Source organism: Ambystoma mexicanum, chromosome 10 (assembly GCF_040938575.1).
Source record: "Ambystoma mexicanum isolate Mex_15411 chromosome 10, UKY_AmexF1_1, whole genome shotgun sequence".
In the NCBI taxonomy this organism is placed as follows: Eukaryota; Metazoa; Chordata; class Amphibia; order Caudata; family Ambystomatidae; genus Ambystoma; species Ambystoma mexicanum.
In genome coordinates this window covers 1,565,752,811-1,565,769,570 of record NC_090932.1, presented here as the reverse complement: position 1 = coordinate 1,565,769,570, position 16,760 = coordinate 1,565,752,811, and the positions used below count along the sequence as shown (strand labels likewise).

Here is a 16,760-nt window from a genome sequence, read left to right as displayed (position 1 = left end):
TGCAATACGTAACCGAAATTTTGATTTGCAGTGAGACAGAAGATCAGTGTAGGCAGGACTTAGTACACATGCTGACTGATTTAGCTGACAAGGGACAAGGAGGTACACATTGGACAGACGATGTCCCGAAATGGCTGACAGATCACTCCACAGAGAGCAGAGACAATACACAAAACACCTAAACCCACGACAGTGAGAGAAATGCAACAGTTCTTAGGGTTATGCAACTATTGCAGAGCATGGGTCTTTGACTATGGCACATACACAAGGTCCCTACTCGGCTCTCTAAAGGAGGCACAGAAGGGTCACAAGACACTGACCTGGAACACTGAGATGACTGAGGCATTTGTGGAACTGATGGAAGCAATATGCACAGCACCATTGTTGGGGATCCCAGACTACAAAAGGGAATGTTTCTTGTTCTCACACACTGATGGTGTGATGATGAAAGCAGTACTGATACAAAAGACAAGCATGGGACACAAGACAAGCCAATAGCCTACTACAGTGGGAAACTCGACTCAGTAGTGAGAAGACACTATCAGTGGGAACAGGCTTTGGCAGCTGCCGCATTTGCAGTGGAGAAGTCAGCAGCAATAACCATGGGTTGCACCACCACTCTTTACATGGAGCACGCCCTCTTTACGATACTGCAGAAGCGAAAGAGCACACTGACAACGCAAATAGCATCAGGCTATGAGGTGCTACTATTGAATGCAGCACTGAATATAGTGAGATATAGGTTCGTCAACCCAGCAATATTCTTAGCAGATGTCCTACAGGTAGGAGACTATGCACACAACTGCACAAGGAACATAGAAATGTTCACTGACGCTTGCAAGGAGGATTCACTTAACGTAATCTACATTGACGGGTCTTCAAAAATTGATCAGACAGATGGGGCCAGACATACAGAACCTGCAGTTGTAAGACTGAAGGAAGATGGGAAAAGTGAAGTAGTAGTGAGTGCGTGACTACCATCCCATTACTCAGCACAAGCAGCAGAACTAGTGACCCTAATACTAGCACTGGAACATAGCATAGAGAAGAAGGTGACAGTGTACTCTGACTTCGCCTATGTGACATCCACAGTGCACTCAGGACTGTCACGATGGCTCAGGAGAGGAGTCAGGAGGGCAGATGGGACTCCAGTACACCATGCACATCTATTGGGCAGATTGATCGAAGTGATTACTTGGCCAGCACAGATAGCAATAGTGAAGTGCCAAGCACACACTAAGGGAGATGATCCCATCTCAAGGGGGAGCGAAGCAGCAGACTTTGAGGCAAAGTGCGCAGCATATTTTGGGAAGCTATGCAAGAGTGCACAGGGAACATGGTACTAAAGGAAGGGTCCGATGTATTACCAGAAACACAGATTATGGAGTTGCAGGGAGCTGCACCCAGGGAAGAGAATGATCTGTGGACAAAAAGGGGATGCACAATGTCCAAGAACAGACACCTTATGGTGGCAGAATAACACAGGGCAAGTGGTCATGCCACTAGCATTACTGAACACTGCACTAGCACAATTACACACACGGGGAAAGAGGTCATTACTGCCCACACTGGAGAAACATGGTTCTGTCATAATTTGGCAGAACACGTGGCTGAATTTGTGAGTAACTGTTTGACTTGGCAGCAGTATACAGAAGAACATACTCTGAAGGTTGTGAGGAAAGCCATACCAAGGCCAGTAGGCCCATTCCAGCATTTACATGTGGATTATGAAGACATGATCAGGTTTGCCAAGGATACCGCTTCATGATACTGGTTGTATACCCATTCTCCAGGTGTATTCAGGGAGGCCCCTGTTCACCTGCTGACACCCTTAGTCAGGGAAGTATTTCCAAGATGAGGCCTGTGTGAGGTCCTGCAATCCGACAATGGCCCTCAGTTCATCAATTACATTTTCCAACACATCACCATGTTGTTGGGCATCCAGCATAAGTTTGCCTGTGCGTACCACCCACAAGCAAATGAGAAGTGTGAATACCTGAACTGCCTCCTGAAGGAGTCCACGGCCGAAACACAGCAGAGCACAAAAAAGAATTGGCTACACTACTTACCTCTTGCCTTGTTTGTATTGCGCAATAAGCCTGGGGGCTGACCACCATTTAACGCCCCATGAGGTGGTAACGGGACAGCGCATGCATCTTTCATTGGCTTCTCCCAGAAGAGCACTGAAAGACTGTGAGAATAGTGTAGATGTGTAAGGACAGAAAATGCATGAGCATATTACTTCCTTGATTGCTAGTGCCTCTTTCATCTCTCGCTAGATACAGCGAAACTGGGGAGGCCCAGAAGACAGCGAAGAGAGCAACTGCAACAATGCACCAAAAGACACCAGACACAAAAACCCAGTGAATGTGGGTGACGTTGTTCTCCTGAGAAACTTTGTCAGGCGCTGGAACGCGCCACAGTTCACAGGCCTGCATGTAAATGAAAGAGTGGAAGACCGTGCTGTCAAACTGGAGGGGAAGACCATCTGGAACCACCTTACGGACACCAAGCCCGCATCAAAGCAGTGGCCTTACCTGGCAATGACACCACCGTGGCCGACAGGGCCAACGTTCAGGACCTAGGAGAGCTACAAGCGCATTCTGAACTTACACGACCAAGGGGAGGGCATCCAATGGTCACACCCTCGCGAGCAGCAGAGGTAGAGACCGAACTTCTTGTGGACATAAATTAAAGAGACACTGTTTGTTATTTTAGTCTTCCGCACACAATCGACGAGTAAGCCGATGCATTGTTGATGATTGTCCATGCTGCCCTCTACCCATCACCTAGATACTTTCTCCAATCAATTTGTCCACACTGTAAGGAGATCCAGTAGATTCAGAGCATGATCTCGCAGAGTGTATTTCCTTGCTTTTATCGAGTATTTGACCCAAACATATCCACAGCTTCAGCATGGCAACCCTTCTATCCTTGCCACACTGAGAGACCCATCCGTGAGACAAGTGTGGGAGGAAGTGTTTGCTTTTCCTATAAGTAATTACTTGGTCAGCGGGGCTTAAGAGTTACAACACTAACTCAATAACGCATTTCTTTTGCGCATTTCAGGCGGGCAACTACATATTCAAGCTGCAAGGATCAAGCATCTTAAGTGAAAATGAATGACATATTAAACAATGTTATGATTCTGTTGGTCTTACTTCTTTCTAGTGGTGTTATTGTGTTTGTGTTTTGGAAAATTACCTGTGTTGCTAGTGCTACCACTGTACCCTCCACTAACATTCCTTCAACCTGAGTAGGTAGAACAACCATGTCAGGTGGACAGGAAAACACTTCTGATAAGGTAAGGAGAAGTAAGCGCATTGTTGACACAGACATGAAGGGGGTAGACACATATCTCACTGATACTGCTCGAGTGCCTAACAACATTTGGTACAAACACATGACAAAAGCAGGTAAGGAAAGCACCAGGAAGCGCTGTTATGTCTGCTCATTAATTCCCTATGCAATGAGTGCTTCCAGAACGTTCATAGGAACTGAAATACCTGCAGCAAGAGCACAATGCTTAATGTATCTCTCAATGGTGAGAGCTAGAGGAAGATGTCAAGGGAAGACAGCAACATGGTTACAAATTACCCGTTGGGAGCGGATGGTGACAATCAACTCCACAGTGAATGGGTTCAATGCCATAAAGGAAGAGCTCAGAGCAGTAAGGTTGGTGGCACTCCAGAATAGGTATGTTCTGGATCTGCTCACAGCTATGGAAGGAGGTATTTGCGCAAACATTGGGAGTTCCTGTTGTATGTTCATACCTGCCAACGACGAAGACAATGGCACACTGTCAGAAGCGGTACTACAGCTATCGCAGATGCATGACAAAATGGAAGAAGCAAAGGGGACTGGAAAGGACCAGAGCCAGATAGCATACATTTCATCATGGATGCCTTTATGACTGTCAGATGGACTAAAAGTGACAATGGGCGCATCAATACTAGCAGCCGTTTGAATATGTGGGATAAAAATATGTATGGCAAGGTGCAAGAAAATGGCAGAGGAGGCTAGCGGGATGCAAGTAAAGAAAGGAACAAGATAAGGGAGAGAATTGTGCAATGTGAACAGTTCCCGCTTGGAGCAATAAGGTTGGACCACCCATAAGATGCAAAGCACTGTGAAGGAATGTGGTTGTGGTCTAACTCCGAAGGAGTATGCTGTTACTTGAACTGGTCTTTCAATGATCATACATACTACTATGAGCACCTCAGAGGAATCACAAAGACATGGCAGCCAAGAGCAAAGGGACTGTCACATAAGGATGTGGTTGACAGGTCAACCAGAGGGGGGACTGAAGATTGATTGATTGATTGATATTTTATTTCTATCGCGCTCGTACAGAAGTGTTTCAGAGCACGACAAGGCAAGGGAGGGGAATAGGGGAGAACGAAACAGCGATCTTACTAGGCCCAGTGACATTGAGAACGTGCAAGTGCATGAGAGAGGGGAGAGGGGGAGGGGAAAAGTGCATGAAGGGGGGGAGAAGTGGAAAGTGCGAAGCAGAGGAGAAACAGATAAATAACAATAAATAAATAATAAAGGCAACAAACAGTGGTAATTCAGCCAGCAATTTGCAAGTGCTAGATTTAAGGCAGCAGACAGGGAAGGTCTGATAAGTGCAGGAAGAAAAAGGGGGGGCTGTATGGGTACAGATACAGACCCCAGTGTAAGGGTGGTATTTGCAGAGGGATAGCTGAAGGTATTTTGGACCCAGGCTCCAGAAAGCCTTGTGGACAATGCAGAGGGTTTTGAATTTAATTTTTGCATCCACTGGGAGCCAGTGGAGAGATTTCAGAGCTGGAGAGAGACGATCCCAGGGCTTGAGGCCAAGGAAAAGTCTTGCAGTCCTGCTCTGGATTAGTTGCAGAGGGCGGAGAGTAGAGGCAGGTAGATTTAGAAAGAGGCTGTTACAATAGTCCAAGCTAGAGAGAACCAGAGCTTGGGATACCATGAGCCTCAGGGGGAAGGAGAGGAAAGTCAGAGTACCTCTGAGGAGGTGCAGTCGGACATTTGACTTTTTAGAGACCTCAGAGATGTGGGTGGAGAAGGAAAGGGTGGAGTCAAAGATGACCCCGAGGTTCTTAGCCTCGCAGGTGGGGGTAGGAAGAGGGCCAAGGGAGGCCGGCCGGAGAGTGAGGGGAAAGGATGGTGAAGGTGTGCTGATGAGGAGGATCTCCTTCTTGCTCCCTCCTCATCGGCACACCTTCCCAAGAGGGAGTCGGGATCCCTAAACCACCCCCCCTCCTACTAAACTCATGACAAGACAGAAGCCCAGAAAACACTGCAATCACCCATTCTATTTCGGATCAATCCCAAATGCACCTATGATTGACAAATACGTTGAGAGGTAACCCATCAGCCAGCCATGCAGACCAGGTGCGGTACAGATCTATCCATGTGTGGATGAAGAGCCGCAGACCATGGTCAGACACACCTATATAGACAGCCTGGACTAAGCATAGAGAAGCCATGTTGCTGATGTTGTTAGAGACACCACGACACAGCAGCGTTACATGAAGCACACGTGCCATCCACACTTCATGACACAAACACACACTGAAATACATGAAGAACACAAGCGTACAGTTCTATAGTTAGAGGACAGATACATATACATACTGTCATTGCTTTTATTATTTTGCCATTAGCCAAATGCAGTAATGCAGAACCACAAGATACAAGAGGCCCTGAGCAAAGCTTGCAGATGCTTAAATGCAAATAACCCTATGGAACTGCAGGAGCAGCTATGGGAACTGACAGAGCCAAGTGTGACTAACCTATGGAAAATGTAGTATAGTATGGACAATGTAGAAACTACATTATAAGGTTTAGGAAAATTACAGCAGGTCCCAGGCCTCTGAACAAGATACAAGCTGAGCTGATTCAGGCTGGACTGAGAACAAGACGTGTGAGACAGGACCTGCAGACAATGTCAAGAGATATGGATGACATTCCAATCCCCACACAACAATGGGACCAGCTGCAGGAGAAGGGAAGAAATCCTCGTAATTCGGAGCTGCAGAGCTCACGTTTGTGGTCTCCAAATACGTGACCCAGCTGAAGCAATTGGCAGTGATCGGTGGTGAGAAAGGCGAGCTGATCCCAGGCAGCCAGACACAGACTGCAATAAGTATGCTACAAGTATGCTAGAAGTAAGCAACAAGTGTTGCGCTGAACAGGAGAATATTCTCATAAGGCAAAGGTGGTGCACACAGGTTACAATACAGACACAATCACTCTCATCACCTCTAAAAGGAACACAGTGAGCTGAGAACCATTTCAAGTCCCAGGCCTGGGGACGTCAGCTCTAACCAGTCACAGTTTAGTACCCTAGGGGTGGGTAGCAAAGGGCAAGAACCAATGGTAAGTCCACAACACTGCAACAATGTTATAGTTAGTGAATTGGGGATGAACAGGCTAACCACCTGACATGTGAGGGACAGTAAAATAACATCTATATTCTCCTGTATAGGTTGTAGAATACTCCTCAGTACTCAATCACCTGGCCCAGGTTGTGACAAAGTACTGATGCCATTTGAGGGTAAATCCGGCCTGTGTGCCAAGGAATAGCGAGAGGTGCATGAATAATTAGCTGTTCCTGTGCTGATCCTTGTTGGTTTTGTTTGTAATAAACCACAGTTTGAACTCCGAATTGACGGAGTTCTCTGTGTATTCTGGGGGAGGGTGTTGGGCCCTCCAAGTCCGCGAACTTCCAGTATCCCTCTGGCATACCTGGGAGTCACCCCCCTCCCCCAACACATTCACCAGACAATGCACTCATGATACTACCTTTCCATGAGATGGAAACAGCTGGAAATTGGTGTGAGTATCTGGGCATATGATATCAGTGCCTGACGAATGGCTATAAAAGACCTTTAGAAAGTCAAAACTCTTGACTTTTCCAGTGCAAAACTTCAGTGCAAGGAGCAGATGGGAGGCAACACTAGGTTAAGATTTTTACTACACCAGCACAATTACAGATGAAATTAAAACAATAAATCTCACATGACTACTTAGAAATAACACTGTCAGACCCTATACAGCACAAATATTCATGATGCTGCTTGACAGAGCTAGTTGAAAGAGATTGCACGAGAATGTGTTTTGGGCAGATAGTGGACGGGAATGCTGATAGTGATTAGCATGGATTTGGGCAGTCAATGGGTGGATAAATAATCAAAGTAAAAAGTGTGACTCCCCTGTAGCAAATCCCAGGATATCGTCACTGCTTCCGGGGGGCAAGTCCCTTTCCAGGAGGCCAGGGAGGTGAGGCTGCTACCTGATAGTCCCCCTGATGGTGGTACTCAGCCGGAGGATCTCATAGGTAAAGAGGACCCCATTGAGAATAGTGACTATCTTGGGAGAATGCATTATCCCTTTAACCCTCCCACCTTCCCTAGAAATCCTTCTTTTAGCCTCCCATCAGCTGCCCCAATATACTTTTGTTCCATCTCTCAGGTAGAGACTGCTGAGAAGGTAAACACCCATAGGGTATTCATTGACAGTACTGGCACGAAGAAGAGGACAACAACAATGCGTATCAATGCTGAGAACCCAGGCATGTGGTCTAGTTGTATGAATCAACCGATTGGCCCGTTGTCATTCAAATCGAGAGAGGAAAGCGGACAATGGCGTTTTGTACCTCTCGGCACATGTGAAACTGCATCCATTTTTAGTTAGCCTAAACCTTCCATTTTGTTCACAAACTGATTCCATTTTGTATCTCCTATTTTCTCTCCTTAAATTAAATATGTTTGTGGAATAAGAATGCTATGGTGGCATGTAAAATGCTTGGCTCAGTGTTTGTTCAGCCTTGGGCCTTGAACAGCCAGGTCCAAGTGAGATAGGAGATAATATATACCTTCCCCGCCTCTCTCTGCTAATTGTGTGGGTCTCAAGATGTATGTGCCAATGATTAACAACGCAGGAGACGTTCTGTCCATACCATGAAAGGGGTATCCTAAATAAACTACAGATGCACAGTGACCTTTGGTGGGACAAACATAGATAAGATGAGTGAGAATGTGTCCTGGTGCTGGAAACTCTGAGAAGGTTAGAGTTTGCAATTACCATAACCGATGAGTAACCTATGTTTGTGCATGTTTTGGTAGAAAATTATATACGTTGCAGGAAACTATAAACTGTCTGGGAAATGACAACCTCAGCAAGTCAATGTGTATAAAAGCTGAAGAGATCTTGTTGCAAATTACTCACTTCATTACGACTGCACTTTGTTGTAGATGAACTCAAGTCTGCTTGAAGCAAATAATCTGTTAATATTTTACCCGTAACTGTTGGTCTTCTCTTATCTTATCTTATTTGCAGTTACCAGATTTTGGTCTAATACCAGAGAGCTTGGCAAGCTACAAGGAGAAGGTCGCTCAAGAGGAGCAGACTGATTTGGGGAGATTAGCACGTCCGCAAAAGTCCCAGGAAGCGTCCGGCAGAGGAGGACATACTCTCGCCAGGGATGAAGCCTGAAGGAGAGCAGAAAACCCACCATCAGGGCTGCTGGAGAGGCCGGTGGAAGACCGGAGAAGGCTCTGGGTAGCTGAAGAAGTTGGAGATAATAGGAGGGCAACAGTATACAGTAATACAGGTATTAGGGTGGCCAAATCAGGGGTTAGGGAGACCCAGAGAAAGCAAGAGTCCCCAAGTAAAAGAAGGACTAACCCATATGAACATTTGCCGAAACACAGCAGCAAGGCGAAGACCTTGGCAGGAGAGTAAACCAAGGCTGGAGCAATGTGAAGTTGACCAAGTGAGGGGGATTTGGAACCCATGGTGGGGAGGCGAGACCCCAGTAGTATTACAGGGCAATAACACATATACATGCATGACTGGCACTCAGAGACCTTGGCAGGACAGTAAACCAAGGCGGTGGGTGGAGGTGAAGTCAGAGAAAAAAGGCAAGATCATGGAATACCCCACTTGGCAACAGAGTGAACAAAGTAGGGGGTATTGAGCAGGGTTCTGGGACCCACAATACAGCTTGGAAAAGGCATCCAGGTTGTTCTTCGTTGCAGTACCTGGAAGGCGGGTCTGCTCACAAGGGTCTGGAACCAACAAGACAGCTTGGAAAAGGTGTCCATGCCATTATACCTTTTCACAGGGCCTGGGAGTCCGGCCTATCAAGAAAGTTGGAAAGACTCTGGGGAAAGGGGATCAAACCCTTGAGTCTTGTGGAACCTTTGTTTGCTTTCTACACCTTTTGAAACCTTTTCGTTGTGACCTGCAAAGCTGGACTACCAGCGGGTAGCCAAGAGAAATTTCCCATAGCACATTCTATTAAGGTTAGTCTGTGAGGGATAAGTTAGGATTTGGACACAGGATGGCGAACTTTACTTTGGGACATTCTGACATCGACAGTTCATTAGTTCATTTTGTTGAGGCAGGGAAGCCCCTCTTAGAGATTGGGTCAGTTACGTTAAACTCCAATTCCCCCATGTTTTTGTTGTTAATAAAAATGTTGCCAATCAACATGCCACCCTTGTGTCTGTTTCTTACTCCTACACCGTCCCACTCCACGCATCTGATCTACCTCCTACCTGAACGCCAATGTAACAGTTTCGGCTTATAGGTGGTGCTTCATTGTCACCTAATGGCTAAAGTAAAAATGTGTTACAGTTACATTTAAATTACTCTTTATTGAAATGTAGTTTTAAATGATGCTTGAAATAAGCCTCTAAATGACCTCCTGTTTCGGGAATGGGCATAGTCTGCTATGCTGCTTCATGATTGTGCATATTCTGCTTGACGGAAAATCGAACATACATTGTTTCTTTTATAGTATTTAATAGCTGTACTAACCATGGAACGAATAAGACTAAATGATCAGACAAGCAAATATCAATCAAAAGCGCAGATATCAAACAAATAGATGTCACACAAACAGGTGTCAATGAAACTCAATACCAAAATTGAAGATAACAGTAAATCACAGAGATTCCAATAAGTCAGATATAAAAAAAAATAGAATATATCAAACAAATAATGGCATATGTGCACAACATAGCATACCCTGATCTATTTATCAATCCATATATCCATCGGCTCACCTCTGGATTTTGGCCATCACAGTCAGTCCATTTCCTCACTCATCCATCACCTCTTTAGCGCCTCTATTCTCCCCTGCCTGGTTCCTTATATGTCTTACGCTATGTAAGTCTTGCATTCACCCACCTTTGCTGTTCTTCCTTTTGAACCCAAACATCCATTGGCCTATCTCCTCTCCCATCACCCCCATATCTGTCTTACTTCCTGACCTTTGACCCATTTATCAATCGACCTATCTTGGCTTTGTCATCCCATCTATATTGCCTCTCTTGCATTTAGCCCCTAACTCATTCAATTGCCCCAATTCTCCCCCTTTGCAACTCTACTCTTCCCGGTCTAATTCTGCATTTATCTTACTCAAGTCATCTCCTGCATTCATCCATCCACCCATTGTCCTAGCTTCTCCCCGATCACCCCTATCTTTTTTAAACTCTTTCCTTTGGACCCTTTTATCAATTGACCCATCTCATCTCCCCTCTATTGCTCCATCTACCTTATGATTTGCCCCTCTTTCCAGGTAGTCACCTTACTAGCTCTGCTCAATGAAACATGTATCCATTCACCCATCTCTCCTTTCTCATGTTGTGCCCTTTAAGCTCATCCATCAATTGGCTGGTCTCAGTCTCACCGGTTCTACGTACCAGTGCGGTTGCCGTGGTAATTCGTGTCCCCCCAGAAGCCCCAACCACCATCTGGACTTTCTTGTCTTTATCCAGCAGGATGACTGGGCACATGGAAGATAAAGGCCTTTTACCTAGAAAAATAATACAGGATGTTAGCACGGCACATCATCACGGGGCAACCATGGTCGGTTCTATAGCAGGGGAATACTAGTCACCCAGCCGAGGTGTCAACAGCATGGGGCCCCGCTGAATGCCTCACAATAGCAAATAAGGTCCCTTTGCCGCGAGAGGGAGGTGGCAATGTGTCGCTTTGTGTAGTGGCTAGTGTACAAACGTCCTAGCACTGGCGCTGATCATGACCCCCGTGCCACAGGAAAAGGCCTGCATTTGAAACTATCAAAAGAGCTGCTCTTTAAATCAAGGTCCAACATTTGCGAGAATCTTTCAGAGGAGTTCCTGCCAATGACTCTGATCGCCTTCCCTTTTGATTGACATTAGTGCACTAGAAGTTTGCCTATTCAGACAGAATTGCCTTTGAAGCCGTTCAACCACATGGAAAGCTGACTGGGCAACCTTTGTGGTTTTTATTGAGCGATTTTATAGAGAAGAAACCCTCTATTTTTCTAGCCAAAAATGCATGTTTTTTCCACTTCTACAGAAGGAAAAGTTATATACAGAATAAATAAATTAGTAATCTATCACGAGTGCAGATTAGATTAGTTTTTTTAAGCGCCAATAGAACTGAAAATAAATAGGGAGGTGTATGTGCGCCAGGCGGTCGGGGTATTGCTTGGCTGCAACCCAGAGCATTACCCACTTTTGCCAAATGGCTATTTCACCAAATTTGTTTTTCCTACATTTTTTACTTTTTTTACCACAAAAATTTAGAGGGTAAGTTTGGGTAAGGCATATAGAAGGGAGTAGAAGAGGGCTGTGTGGGGAGTATCCCCCCAATATTTTATACTAAAGAAAATAGGTAAACATCATTAAAACAAAACAAAACAGCAAAATTGCCATTTGGCCAAAACACGTGAGGAATCTTAACTGATCTGCGGCAACCAGGGCCCAGAAAATGAGAGGTGCTGGGTCAATCATCAGAGGAGGTCTCAGGGCTTCCAGTTGGGCACAGCGGTCTTAGTGGGTTATTAACTAGAGCAGCCAGCCGATAATCCAGGGAACCCGGGAGAAAACAACATAAGAGCAGTTTGTAAAAGTTACACCAGTTGTACAGCAATAATGTAGAAAGGCAACAACCAAACTCCACACACCCAAACCAGACCCCTCCCCACCATGGGATCTATGCCAAATGACTAACATTGTTCAATTGCTTAATTTTTTAATTTTAAGTTCCAAAAGAAAATAATTTGCATTATTCCTAGCTCTTCGACTGCATAGAAACCAGCATTTTAAACATAAACAATGACTATACTAGATTTATATATTTGGCATGCTCAATTTGCCAGAGATAAATTATTTCTATGGAACCAGGTTTTATTTAAAAAAAATTGAAACTGCAAAAACAGCTGGCATATTCAGAGTTCTCTTACATAAATATGTTGCGCGTCGAAGCGAGCCAAGAAGAAAACCTGGAAAAAGGATCCGTCTGAGGCCAACAAAGCCCTCTTCTCCAACATAGCAACTATATACAAACAGCCATACACCAAGAAAAAAGGCCACATACGACGAGAGGATTGTAAAAGCGCAATCTGGATCCAGAGAGTTATTTTCTATTCTACGTGTACTGGAGTCACCAGCTGTGCCTCCTTCCAGTTGCCTCAAAGACAGCACATGGTGCGCAAACATCCAAAATGCACAACTATATAAAATCTCCTCACTTCAATCTAAAATCCTAGCCAAAATAAAATCACACACATGTCCAATAGAACTCTTCCTTTACAAACACCAGCATGGCGTGACCACACCCATCCATTCACATTCTCCTTAGTCTCTAATCTAGAAGTTGCTAAAATCATCAAAAGCCTTAAACCGTCCAGTTGTCAAGGTGACTTCTGACCAGCTGCCGTCATCAAAGACTGCTATCGAACTAGGCCCCTTCATGGCCACATTAATCAACCCTTCATTTGCCACTGGAACGGTGCCGTCCAACCTCAAAGTTCCCTGGGTTCTCCCACTTCTCAAAAAGCCAACACTAGACCCAAACATCCCCACTAACTATCATCCTATCACAACCGTCCCCTTTCTTCTCAAGATTATTGACAGAGTAGCTTATCTACAGATCCAAAAACACCTTGAAACGCACAAGCTTCTTGGTTTGTGCCAATCTGGCTCCCGTCCTGGCTATGGAACGGAATCTGCTCTCCTTGACCTCAAAATACATATAGGTGAATCAAAGACAAAGGTAAATTAGCCCGCGTCCTTCTCCTATGCCATCACCTCGCCTCATCCGCACACTTCTCCCCAAAAGCCATAACATGGATTGAATCGTATCTGTTTAATGGAACTATGAGGGTCTTCTCACCAACCAGATCGGCCCCACCAGCCTTAGTCTCCTGTGGTGTCCCCCCAAGGCTCCAGTGTCTGCGCCCACTCTATGACATATTCACAAAGCTTCTCTTCGACCTCCTTGACTTGCTGGGTATCTTCTACACTAACTATGTGGACGATACTCAAATCCTCCTACCGATATCAGGCAATTTTGTGACTGACTCCAACTCACTGAACGCAATCTACCAAAGTATTCAGACCTGAATGGACATGCACTCCCTGTGCCTGAACAATGAGCAACAGAGCTGCTGCTTATCAGCTCCCAAAACCTCCTAAATAAATTTGACAGTGTCTACAAAATGCTCACCATTGACGGCAACGCTATCCCGGTCTCCACAGAAGTTAAAACCCTCAGGGTTCATCTGTACTCTTCCCTCACACTAACCAGGCAGGTCAACGCCATTGCCTCTACTGCGGCCTATGCATCTAGGCTTATCAATGCCGGCAGACCCTTCCTCTCCACAGACAGTTGCATCACACTAGCCAGAACCCTCATTGTCTCCAGACTAGACTTCTGTAACTCGCTCTTTGCAGGAACAACTATTGCGAATATTAAAAAAATTACAAGTCAGTCAAAACAATGCCCTTAGAGCAGCATTAGATATACCGAAAAAAATAACCCACTTCTTCGGCTAGAAGAAATGTCCACTGACTTCCTGTTCATGATCGAATTCACTTTAAAACTCCCATCTTGACTTACAAATGCCTGAAACATACATCCTCGAATTAATTGTCTGTCATAATCAACAAATACCAAACAAACAGACCAATGAGAGCCTCCTAATCACACTTTCTCTCCATGCCCAAATTCAGACTCCAAAAAGAAGGAGGCCATACTTTCCTGGCAGCTAAATACTGGAACACCTTACCGCTGCACCCAAGATCTGAAACCTCCCTCTAGGCCTTCCGTAAAGGCTCAAAACCAGGCTCTTCTCACAAGATGTATAACCCTTACCTGTGCTATCACAAGTATTTCAGATATCCTGTAACTACAAATCTGACTGTATTAACTTTGGTACTGTACTAAGCAACTCCTAAACACAATTACTGTAACCAGCGCTTAGATGCCTCTGGGGTGGGTGCACTCTATAAATGACAAAGTAAATAAAATGAATAAATAAATGGCTTCTTATTAATATAATCTGGTAATTATTTAAATTTGCAACAAGAAATGTTTTCCTAGGCTCTGAATACAATGGTAAGAAAAATGTGTCTAGAACAAAATGGACAATAACTTGACAGGCAGGACACCCATTTTGACATAAAATCTGTTAATTGAAAAATATTTTAAATATTTAATCTAAGATTCAGGCACAAAGCTCTGATTTTAGGGGGTCTAAATATAATTTGAATGGGGTTTCATAGAGATCAAAAACCCTTAAATTTACTCTGGCACAAAGAACATGAGATCTGCATTTCATGCTGACAAAATTGCAATGTTGTTTTCAGAGCACCAAATGCTTGCTGCGAGATCCCTGGAGTTTGACAAACCAAATGAGGGAACCCAAGATACCTCAGTATATTGCCATATATCTCAAATCATCAGGTTTATCGAGATGTAACCAAAGCCTTGCAGGATTTACCTGTGCTTCGATAGCTATAGCTTTAGACCCCGACTCCAGGTAAAGAGAAGTAGGTGGTTCTATGTTATAAAACCAATGCCAAAAACTAGAATTGCAAAATTACAATGCCCACTTGTTCGCATTTTGTAATTCGAGTTTTGGGGATTTTGTCCCCCCCACCTCCCACCCGCGCTAGTCATGTAATGTATGGGGGTGGACCCCCGCTCCCATTGTTAGGTATTATGGGGTTTGAATTTTTTATACCAGGTCGAATGTACAGTAAACGTACATTTGACCTTTTTTTTCAAAATTTTGGGGTAAACCGAAGCAGGCAGGGTGCTCAATGAGAGCCTAAACAGGTGTTTCAATAAGCTTGCTATTGCTTAATCATAAAGGGGTAGAGAATAACACCAGAATTCCCTGCCATATATCAGTAAGGGTAAGACCTTGGATTTCCTTCAACAATGCACAAGGGAACCCAATTTTCCGAGAGCATAGCAACCTAATTTGTTTTCTTCTCATTGACACATCCCTCATTAATTTGAGGGGGCCAATACCATTTCTATAGAACCCGACACCCAGATAACTAAGGGAATTGGCACTCTTTAAAAATGAACCATTTTAAGTAACATCGACTCAAGCGGCAAGAATGATGACAGGCCACAATAACAGCTTTGTCAGAGTTTACAATCCTCATCATAATTCCAATAGTTTTATTTCTTAATTTACGTTCTTTTTGAAAATGTTTCTTTACATGATATACTTTTTTTTAAAAAACATGTATTGTAAACTTTTTAAACTGAAAGCAAATGCTTGGGAACATTGTGATGAGTTCTACATTTTTGGTTTTCTTTAGGAGGAGCTATATTCCTGGTTCAGCTAAATATATATTTTTTTAACTTTTCTTTTTCCACTTGTACAATTTAAGCTGAGGCTTTTCACTTTTTGTACAATAAGGCTCTAGAGTCTAGACCATGTGAGTGTTGGAACTACAAATCAAGCAGAACTGATTGTAGCAGAAGAGGTTTACAAACATACATAGGCTTCTTTACCCAAAGAAGGAGGGGACCTACCTGGCTTAATAAAATTAGTAGGAGAGGGGGGAATCCCAAACCCATTTGGGAAGTTCGGGGAGCTGAAGTCATCCATCTCGTTGTTGAAGATGATCCCACTGGTATTGGAGCGAACCTTGGACCCGAAGCTGGCGACAAGAGGCAATAAATCATGATTGGCCAACCTCAATAAACACTGAAAGGACACATGATTATATCATCACTGATGCCAATTTGGCACACCTCAAATGCACTTCCGATTTACAGGTGAGCAACAGAGGCATCGAACAATAGAGGGAGTCACGCAAGATCATGCACTGCCTTCGGTAAACTCCAACCATGAAAGAGAAGTCTGAACCCAGGGTTGTAACCACTAGATGACAAATTATAGACAAGGGTAAGTATACCACATAGGATGCTGTCACCGCTTACACACATATATGCCCAAATGGACATAGCAGCATCCAAGATCCTGCAGGTGACAGCACAGGAGATTACATGACCTCTCCTCTCCTCAGCTTCTTCGCTAGCTAATACTTCAGAGAAACTGGCAGAGGTTGACTTGTCATCATTCATATGCTCGTGAGAAGTTTTTTTAGGAAACAGACATTGATACCCACACTTGAAGGACCAGCATGGCTGTAAACTCGAAAATGTGATAGATGGACAAGCACTGCTTGTGTTCTAGTCAGATTCCATGCTCCAATTATTTAGTCCATCGTCACCATTATAGAAATATATCAGCCATCTGCATATCAAACTTGGTCCTGCCACTAATGATAGCAATCCAGCCCCGAACTCCAAAGCCATGTACCCTCTACACAGGAACACAATCAACATCAGTGAGGTACATCTTGATTGCCTGAGGGACAGCGAGTATGGAACCCACATCTGGCGAGTCCACCTTCCACCTAGAGAGATTTGTAATAGACCTCAAAAACCTGATGGTT

At 44.4% G+C, this 16,760-nt stretch overlaps 1 protein-coding gene across 4 annotated transcripts in view; it reads right to left on the bottom strand.

Moving 5' to 3' along the window:
- The window catches only part of GGT1 (gamma-glutamyltransferase 1), a 417,662-nt gene that overhangs the window by 54,346 nt on the left and 346,556 nt on the right, over window positions 1–16,760 (bottom strand). For all 4 annotated transcript variants that reach the window (XM_069619870.1, XM_069619871.1, XM_069619872.1 and 1 more), the window contains 2 exons: window positions 15,832–15,959; window positions 10,710–10,822 (listed from right to left, as the gene is read on the bottom strand). In XM_069619870.1, the coding sequence (XP_069475971.1) occupies window positions 10,710–10,822; window positions 15,832–15,959 (241 nt within the window). The remainder of the gene's footprint in view (window positions 1–10,709; window positions 10,823–15,831; window positions 15,960–16,760) is intronic.